We start from the raw sequence: 10,252 nt of genomic DNA, 5'->3' as shown, positions 1-10,252 counted from the left end.
GGCTCGAAGGGAGTGTCTTAGCACTGCGTCAAAAGGCGTGGTGAGAACATTCGATGCGGGCTAAGGGCGTGGCAATAAAACCCTTTGCGCAAAGCCCCCACCCCAGTTATGGGGAAAGGCGCTCTGTTGAAACAAGTTGTGAGAAGGGCATACGCTGGGTTGGGAACAAGTTATGGGGAGAGGCGCTTGTGAGTGTTGAACAAGTTATGGGAGAGGCACTTGACAGTTGAACAAGTTCTGAGGAGAGGTGCGCTGAAAGAAGTGAAACGAGTTTTGAGGGAAGAGGCGCTTGAACAAGTTAATTGCTCGGTTGAGCTTGAGGCAAATCCTCTATTGAGTTACGCGAGGGAAAGCGCGCCGTTGATTAATAGCGCTGTGAGGAACCACCGAGCCGTGTGAGAGACGCGTATATTTTCCCACCTGCCTGCTCTGCCTTTGTTCGAGAGACGTGCTGCAAGGATCCCTCCCGCCGCCTGCTTGCCTTCATCGAGGGACGTGCTGTGACCGGGGAGAGCCACGCCGGGCGAAGCTGTTCCTGGAGGACCAAGCCGGCGCGTTCAGCGCATGAACATTTCCTTTCTTCATTTCCCCGTGTGGGTGTGAACGGGCCCGTGTCTGGGCATAAGCTAAGACTGCTTAAGTTCAGCCCTGTGTCCCTTTTCCTTCTACCGATCCTTGTACATAATAATTATTCAACCTGTGTTCTTCCTTCTATTCGACCGTCTCGTCCCTTGCATCTATTGACTAAGCATGGTACGAATGAGCGCTCTAATCGGGTTCCAATATAAGGTAACTGCGCGGACCACGTGGTACGCCATCCGCTCGGACATACTCAAATTACGCGTGGTTCGTGCGAGGCTTGATCCCCGCTTCCGCGGCGGCGTACGTACTTAGGTACGTGCGAGAATTGTCCCGGAACCCTACCCTGCGTATGCCCGGTAGGGGCGACTCAAGTCTCACGGTTGCGACGACCCAAAGAGGACAAGGGGCTTAATCTCCCCTTGGTAAGGGCAGGAGGGTCGCACGGAAACCGTAACAATATATATATATATATATATAAATAAACATATATAACATATTAATACAGCATGAATTAGTAGATACTAATTAGTAGATTAATTACTAATATCTCAATTAGTAATCTTAATTAGTATATTAAGATGAATTAGATACTAATCAGTAGATACTATTCGTAGATACTAATACAGCATGAATTAGTAGATACTAATATACAGGGAGGCATTAAAAGATAGGCTGAGTATGGTCGAGGATGATGTGGTTGAGCTTGAAAGTGGTTGGATGTCAATGAAAGATAGTCTGTTTGGAGCCGTTGGTGAGTTATGTGGATGGACAAAAAGGACCACCGAGGCACTCGGAAACATGGTGGTGGGATGATGAAGTTGGAAAGAAGATTGACGAGAAGAGGAAGAAGTTCAAGGAGTGGCAGAAGGCGAAGGGTATGGGGGCAGAAAAGACAGAGCATGAAGGTTATAAGGCAGCCAAGAAGGCTGCAAAGAAAGAGGTAGCAAAGGCGCAGGAGGCATGCAGGAAAATGTTCGCAGAACGCTTGGATTTGGAAGAGGGTCAGAGAGCGGTATTCAGGATTGCAAAGCAGATAGCGAAAGAGAGGTGTGATGTGATGGGGGTGAGTTGCTTGAAGGATGAAGTGGGACAAATCGTTGTGGACCCAGACGGAATTAAAGGAAGATGGAAGAGATATATGGAAATACTGTTGAATGCAGAGAATGAATGGGATGGCAACATCGAGAGTAACCCAGTTTTAGGACCGGCAGAGAAGATAACCGAGAAGGAAGTTGAGGAAGCGATAAAAGCAATGAAGAGTAGAAAAGCGGGAGGGCCTACGGAAGTAGTGGGAGATATGTTGAAGGCAGCAGGAAGTTGGGGTGTGAAGAGAATGACAGAGATCTGCAATCTGGTGGTGAAAGAAGGCCGCATTCCTGTGGTTTGGGAACTGAGTACCCTCGTCCCTCTATGCAAGGGGAAAGGTGACCCTCTGGACTGTGGCTCGTATCGAGCGATAAAGTTATTGGAGCATGGAATGAAGGTATTGGAAAGGGTGTTGGAGAGGAGGATAAGGAAGAAAGTGAAGATTGACGAAATGCAGTTTGGATTTATGCCAGGAAGAGGAACGACAGGCGCACTCTTTATTGTGAGGCAGTTGCAGGAGAAGTACATGGAGAAAAGGAAGAAGTTGTTTCTTGGGTTTGTTGGTCTGGAGAAAGCAGTCGATAGGGTTCCACTTGAAGTAGTATGGGCATTGAGGAGGTTAGGAGTGGAGGAATGGTTGATCAGAGTAGTGATGGCAATGTACAAAAGAGCATGCACAGCTGTAAGGATGAAGGACGGGAACAGTAGTGAGTTTGAGGTGAAGGTGGGAGTGCATCAGGGGCCGGTATAAAGTCCACTACTATTTGTAGCTGTGATGGAGGTGCTGGCTCGGAACGTAAAGGAGGGTTTACCGTGGGAGTTGTTGTATGCAGATGATTTGGTGTTGATTGCAGAAAGTATGGATGGACTGAAGGAGAAGATGAACAAGTGGAAGGAATGTATGGAGACAAAAGGTCTGAAGGTGAATATCGGAAAAACGAAGGTGATGGCAAGTGGTAAGGCATGTGGTGAGGTGGAAAGAACTGGGAAGTGGCCGTGTGCTGTGTGCAGGAAGGGTGTCGGAGTAAATTCCATTCAATGTACAATGTGCGCTGAGTGGGTTCATCAAAAATGTAGTGGTTTGAGAGGGTCATTAACCAGTGTGGCAGCTACATTCAATTGTAAGGTGTGCACAGAGGGAGCTGCAGATGGAGGAAATGTTGAGTTGGATCTTGGAGATGGCATGAAGCTGGAAGGTGTGAAAACATTTTGTTACCTAGGAGACATGCTCAATGGAGAAGGTGGATCAGACTCGGCAACGGTGTCTCGAGTGAGATGTGCATGGAAGAAGTTTCGGGAACTGAGTGGCGTGCTGACGAGGAGGGGAGTGTCGTTGAAGCTGAAGGGAAAGGTGTGTGCTGCATGTGTGAGAAGTGTTATGATTTATGGGAGCGAGACATGGGTAACGAACGTAGAGCAGCAACGAAGGCTGGAAAGGGTGGAAATGCGAATGGTTCGATGGATGTGCGGAGTATCGTTGAGACAGGAGAGCACAGGAAGACAAATGATGAATTGCGAAAGATGATGGGAATATTGCCTGTGATTGATGCTGTGAAGAGGAACAGGTTGAGATGGTTTGGTCATGTGTTGAGGAAGGATGAAAGTGACTGGTTGAGAAGAGTGATGGAAATGAATGTAGAAGGAAGTAGAGGACGGGGAAGACCGAGAAAGACTTAGCTAAAGATGGTCGAAGAATAAATGCGGGCAAGGGGGTTAACAAGGGGAGATGCAGAAAATAGGGCAAATTGGAGAAGATTGTCATGGGGACCGCAAGGCTAACCCCCGCTCTTGCAGGGGAAATGGCCTTACAACGCCTGTTGTTGTTTTTTTGTTAAATTAGTAGATACTGATACAGATAGACCCTCTCTCTGTTTTTTTTGTTTTTGTCCTCGGTGTCCTCTTTTTTTTAAATTGAAATATGGTAAACCTAATAAAAGGTGCCATGTATGTGTGTTTGTCTGTCCGTGGGTGTCACACTATGTTTTCTAAGGGTTCCTGCTGTTGTGGAATAATAAAAATGGACCGGATGAGAAAGGTTACCCCATCACTGTCGGATGGCTGACACAATCACCATATCACTGTGGAGGGGGGACGCAATCACCTTATGGGTAATGTGCTGGTTTCCTTAGATTTGGCACAGGAAAGTTGGGCTGAATGGTGTACTGGTAAAGGAAATACGAGAAATATCCGTGGATGAAACAGAGAGGTGCTGAGTTCCTGTCATTTCCTGTTACACGAATAGAAGCAAGTGGCCATGGTGGATAGTTCTTTTATTATTAAAGCACAGACAGATAAGACAGAAAGACACAAACTTGTCCTTTTAGCAATAGATTACAATTTCTCTTGTGGCCAGTGATCCAAACAGACAATATATTTATCACATCCCTCACAGCTCCCAACCCTCCAACACACCCCCCCCCCCCCCCCACCCCCCTCTCAACCCCACATGATTAATAGTAAATACTAGCCGAAACCCGTGGAACATCCACGGAAGGGAGGATGTGGTGTATGGATAGAGTGTACCATTATGGATGGCATAGGGGAGCGCTCATGGGATCTTCTTCTTCAGTTAAGCTCCAATTTTTTCTCTTTAAGTTAAGTCCAATCAGTCCTCTCTGCTCGAAGTGCTCAGGCCATGCCTTCCCGCTCTCATACTTTTATTTCCGTTCGGTGTAGAAAGACATTGACATATCGTTCGTCTGTTTTCAGCTCGTTATCTTTAAGCTTCCTTACGTCTCGCCACCTGCTACACCTCTCTGAGTTACGAGGATTTATGCAACGCACCCCGAGTATCGCAACGTCACTCCATTTAACTTTATTAAAATGACGATAAAGATGTGAAACCCATGGAACATCCATGGAAGGGAGGATGTGGTGTATGGATCGAGTGTACCATTATGGATGGCATCGGGGAGCGCTCATGGGATCTTCTTCTTCCGTTAAGCTCCAATTTTTTCTCTTTAAGTTAAGTCCAATCAGTCCTCTCTGCTCGAAGTGCTCAGGCCATGCCCTCACGCTCTCATACTTTTCTTGCCGTTCGGTGTAGAAAGGGATTGACATATCGTTCGTCTGTTTCAGCTCATTATCTTAAAGCTTCCTTATGTCTCGCCACCTGCTACACCTCTCTGAGTTACGAGGATTTATGCAACGCACCCCGAGTATCGCAACGTCACTCCATTTAACTTTATTTAAATGACGATAAAGACGTTTCCTTATATATCCTAATTTAAAATGTTCAAGGGAATAAAAAGACCATTTGGTTCACACCACCCATGTACACACCACTCGACTGTCCAATCAGCGGACGGCTCGCTTCGCCTTCGCCCAGCAGACGCCAATACGATGGCGTCGTAAGATGGCGTCGTATCGGCAGTTAATCGGATGCTTTTGGGCCCCAACGTCGGCTAATTCAGATTTTTCGAGTATGGCTGTACGTGATAAACAAAGAGCGCGGTACGTAGATCGTAAATCCATTAGTGCCGTGGGCATCGGATCACTGGGTGCGGCGTAAAAGGGATAACAAAGTCGAGTCCTTACGCTATTATTATATAGATAATCATTTTAATTAAATCTGTGCATTCACAAGCCGCAGATATGTCATTCCAATCGGTGTTCAGAAGTACCCAAACCAGATACGGCGTCTCCTTCAGGGAACTCTATCTAACACATCTCACTCCCACGTAAATTTAGCTAGTACAAGTTTTGTGTATCTTCATGTCACAAACATGTCCTTTGCCAAAGAGTTGGTTACCGTTACTTGGAAATGAGTGCAGCATCGTCTTCCCAATTGTAGACGTCCATTAAAAAAAAATCACCAAGCCTGCCAAGTTCACAGGAAACACACCCACAATGTTCAAAGTCACTTGGCTGGTATCGATTCGTCGGAGGTTTATGTCTGTCCACTCGGGCCTTGCACTGCCCCACATGGTCAGGAGTTCGCAGTAACGGCAGCTTCCTGTTCGGCAAGCTGAAAAAGTTCTCCAAGTCTTTCATTGTGCAGAGGCACAGCCCTTTCTCTCATTTACTTTTCCCAAGTATTTTTGGCTTCTTCTATAAGATTTGTGGTATTTTAGGGAACAATCCTTATATCGCACAAACAATATACTTTATGGTGCCCCAAACACCGCCGTTTCTCGGGATTTCGGCGCATGTGCACCAAACCTTCTGGGGCGGTTTAGGTCATTGACAGTCACGCATTCCACCATATTTACATACATAATAAGTAAATATCCTTCAGTCTAACAAAATTTGAAAGGCTTACCCGATCAGAGGTAGATACATCACTTGTGGCAGAAACTTCCTCGTCTTGGTAGTATTGCGATGCAAGACATAATCGTCGCAAGTCTCCCATCATAATTTATTCTGCAGAAAAAAAAGCACAATCAAGTCTTGCCTTCTCATACTGAAGTTATCAAATGCCATTGTGATACATCTTATATTATCTATCACTAGCAAAAGTATCCGTCCTCAGTGACGGGAAAAGTTTAAGTTAATCTATCAATTTAAATTATTTCATGGACTTTAAAAAGATTAATTGTTTTGCACTCTCGGCTTCACTCAGTGTAAAAGCTCTGGGCTACTTATACCGCACGCCACAAAATGGTGGTGCAACCTCAGGTGGTGGAGGTTCAATTTGTCTAAAAAGAGGGCAAACTATAGATTTTTAAAGTGTGTTACTCCATGAATATCTGTATTAAATCTACTTTAATCCAGATGCTCATGTTGATTTACAGATTACTGGAAGGGACACTAAAGTGACTGACAATATTGCATCAAGAAAAGTGAAATAAAAAGACAAAATAACCAATCAGCAGCTTTTCCAATGCATCGTGGGAAGCGGGCACCGGAAACGGGAGACAGACGGAGACACAGACAGACACTACAGTTCGCAACATACACAAGATATACGAGGGTTATGGGTTAGCCAGGGGAACGTTTTTGGCCCACACATTTCAAAAATCAGCTGGACAGGTACCAAGTTCGACTGAAGGCAGTCCAAATTTGTAATTTGCTCCAGTAACCAGCCTACTCTTCTGTGTGGCAGAGTCATCCAGACTAAATCTCTTTCTTATGGATACATTGATGCTTTGCTCTGCCTGGAAAATATCAAGATGATAGTTTGTCGCTGGGCGAGGGTTCTAACCCAAGGAGACAGCTCAAAGGCAAGTGTGCACTGCACACATACCTCAAGACTATCATACCAGCCCATATTATCGATTATACACAGTTAGGTAAATTTACCTTCACGAGCCACTAATGACATGCAATTTCTTCAAGATGAGCTTGTTCAAATAAGGCTTTGGTTAGTTATACAGAGATGTGAACTGACTGTATCCTACTCAAAATGCTATCTCTTCTACCTGGGACATCTGAAAGTGAATAGCAGATGGATGCTGATGACAGTGTCGGGTAGAGTTGAGGCGCGCAGTGTCTGGTAGGAGTTGAAGCGCGCAGTGTCTGGTAGGATTTGAAGCATGCAGTGTCCGGTACAGTTTAAGCATGCTTTGTCTGGCACAGTTCAAGCGTGAGGTGTCAGGCACAGACCAAGCGTGAGGTGTCAGGCACCGTTCAAGCGAGAGGTGTCAGGCACAGACCAAGCATGCGGTGTCGAGCACAGTTCAAGCGGGAGGTGTCAGGCACAGACCAAGCGTGCGGTGTCGAGAACAGTTCAAGCATGAGGTGTCAGGCACAAACCAAGCATGTGGTGTCGAGCACAGTTCAAGCATGAGGTGTCAGGCACAGACCAAGCGTGCGGTATCGAGAACAATTCAAGCGTGAGTTGTCAGGCACAGACCAAGCATGTGGTGTCGAGCACAGTTCAAGCATGAGGTGTCAGGCACAGACCAAGCATGTGGTGTCGAGCACAGTTCAAGCGTGAGGTGTCAGGCACAGACCAAGCGTGAGGAGTCAGGCACAGACCAAGCGTGCGGTGTCGAGCACAGTTCAAGCGTGAGGTGTCAGGCACAGACCAAGCATGTGGTGTCGAGCACAGTACAAGCGTGAGGTGTCAGGCACAGACCAAGCATGTGGTGTCGAGCACAGTACAAGCGTGAGGTGTCAGGCACAGACCAAGCATGCGATGACGAGCACAGTTCAAGCACACAGTGTTGGGCACAGTTCAAGCACGCACTGTTGGCAGTGTTGGATACAGTCAAAGCACACAATGTCGGGCACAGATCAAGTACAGTGTCGGGTACAGTTTAAGCACAGTGGCGGGTACAGTTTAGGCACAGTGTCGGGTACAGATCAAGCACAGTGTCGGGTACAGATCAAGCACAGTGTCGGGTACAGGTCGGGTACAGTTTAAGCACAGTGTCGGGTACAGTTTAAGCACAGTGTTGGGTACAGTTTAAGCACAGTGTCGGGTACAGTTTAAGCACAGTGTCGGGTACCGTTTAAGCACAGTGTCGGGTACCATTTAAGCACAGTCGGGTATACTTTAATCACAGTGTCAGGTACAGTTTAAGCACAGTGTCGCGTACAGCTTAAGCACAGTGGTAGGTACAGTTTAAGCAAAGTGTCGGGTACAGTTTAAGCACAGTGTCGCATACAGTTTAAGCACAGTGTCGGTCGGGTACAGTTTAAGCACAGCATCGGGTACAGTTTAAGCACAGTGTCACGTAGTTTACGCACAGTGTCGGGTACAGTTTAAGCACAGTGTCAGGTACCGTTTAAGCACAGTGTCGGGTATACTTTAAGCACAGTGTCAGGTACAGTTTAAGCAGTGTCGCGTACAGCTTAAGCACAGTGGTAGGTACAGTTTAAGCAAAGTGTCGGGTACAGTTTAAGCACAGTGTCGCATACAGTTTAAGCACAGTGTCGGTCGGGTACAGTTTAAGCACAGTGTCACGTAGTTTACGCACAGTGTCGGGTATACTTTAAGCACAGTGTCAGGTACAGTTTAAGCAGTGTCGCGTACAGCTTAAGCACAGTGGTAGGTACAGTTTAAGCAAAGTGTCGCGTACAGTGTAAGCACAGTTTCGGGTACAGTTTAAGAATGCAGTGTTGGTCGGGTACAGTTTAAGCACAGTGTGTCAGGTACCATTTAAGCCGTTTCGGGTACAGTTTAAGCACAGTGTCGGGTACAGTTTAAGCACAGTGTCGGGTACAGTTTAAGCACAGTGTCAGGTACAGTTTAAGCACAGTGTCGGGTACAGTTTAAGCACAGTGTCGGGTACAGTTTAAGCACAGTGTCGGGTACAGTTTAAGCACACTGTAGGGTACAGTTTAAGCACACTGTAGGGTACAGTTTAAGCAGTGTCCGGTACAGTTTAAGCCGTTTCGGGTACAGTTTAAGCACAGTGTCGGGTACAGTTTAAGCACAGTGTCGGGTACAGTTTAAGCACACTGTAGGGTACAGTTTAAGCACAGTGTGGGGTACAGTTTAAGCACAGTGTGGGGTACAGTTTAAGCACAGTGTGGGGTACAGTTTAAGCACAGTGTCGGGTACAATTTAAGCACAGTGTGGGGTACAGTTTAAGCACAGTGTGGGGTACAGTTTAAGCACAGTGTGGGGTACAGTTTAAGCACAGTGTGGGGTACAGTTTAAGCACAGTGTCGGGTACAGTTTAAGCACAGTGTGGGGTACAGTTTAAGCACAGTGTGGGGTACAGTTTAAGCACAGTGTGGGGTACAGTTTAAGCACAGTGTCGGGTACAGTTTAAGCACAGTGTGGGGTACAGTTTAAGCACAGTGTCGGGTACAGTTTAAGCACAGTGTGGGGTACAGTTTAAGCAGTGTCGGGTACAGTTTAAGCACAGTGTGGGGTACAGTTTAAGCACAGTGTCGGGTACAGTTTAAGCACAGTGTCGGGTACAGTTTAAGCACAGTGTGATTCGCATAATCTCACTTCTTTTTTTAAATCATGGATCCGCTTCTGCTGAGTGAATAAAGAATATAGATGTGTTCTGGCATATTAACGAGGGTGTTCATATTACCGTGATTCAAATCGGAGATCAACGCTATCACGACGACTGCATGTTACACACGCAGATATTCTGCAGAAGATCTGATCTGTTATCTGTATGTAAACCGGAAGCCACCGCAAGGACCAGCGAGAGCGGCCGGAAGTTATGGAGAGGGAATCGCAGGAAACCACTGAAAACTACTGAAAACTACTGAAAAACACCTAAAACAACCTAAAGGGATTATAGTCGAACAGACAAAACTTCAAAGCATCTTACGAATTACATATTTGTAAATAGACTTTTTACACAAAATTGGTTTTCAAATCAAAGCATTTGTTACATCAAAGATATAAATGGAATCAAAAACCAGATAAAGTAATGTAGTTATCCCGGTATTTTAAAACTTACTAATTATTCGCGCAGAACATGCCAATTCCGCATGAATTACAACACCGATTCTGATGCAGATTATACCGTCATGGATTACAACACTGATTCTGATACAGATTATACCGTCATGGATTACAACAGGGCTTAAATTTTGTAAAGGGCTGTTTAATCCATATTCGGATATTCCAAAGATGTATGCTGTTGTCGCGGTTACTGGACACAATTCTCTTGTACCGGCCGGTGACGTAATCAGCGGGCGGTCACTCGGATTGCATACCACGCCCCGT

The 10,252-nt window shown here is 46.0% G+C and overlaps 1 protein-coding gene across 2 annotated transcripts in view; it reads right to left on the bottom strand.

Annotated features, from left to right (window-relative positions):
- The window catches only part of SYMPK (symplekin scaffold protein), a 168,239-nt gene extending 158,519 nt beyond the window's left edge, over positions 1–9,720 (bottom strand). The window contains exons 1-2 of one of the 2 annotated variants that reach the window (XM_068119053.2): positions 9,606–9,720; positions 5,930–6,030 (exon numbers count right to left, since the gene is read on the bottom strand). In XM_068119053.2, the coding sequence (XP_067975154.1) occupies positions 5,930–6,022 (93 nt within the window). In that variant the 5' untranslated portion in view covers positions 6,023–6,030; positions 9,606–9,720. Of the gene's footprint in view, positions 1–5,929; positions 6,031–7,028; positions 7,126–9,605 lie in introns of those variants that run through there. The other variant, XM_068119054.2, reaches the window with a different exon arrangement.
- Positions 9,721–10,252: the final 532 nt, after the last annotated feature.

Source organism: Myxine glutinosa, chromosome 6 (genome assembly GCF_964187855.1).
Source record: "Myxine glutinosa chromosome 6, kmMyxGlut1.1, whole genome shotgun sequence".
NCBI classification, from domain to species: Eukaryota; Metazoa; Chordata; class Myxini; order Myxiniformes; family Myxinidae; genus Myxine; species Myxine glutinosa.
The sequence above is the reverse complement of the archived record's forward strand: the minus strand, read 5'-3'. Positions and strand labels throughout refer to the sequence as shown.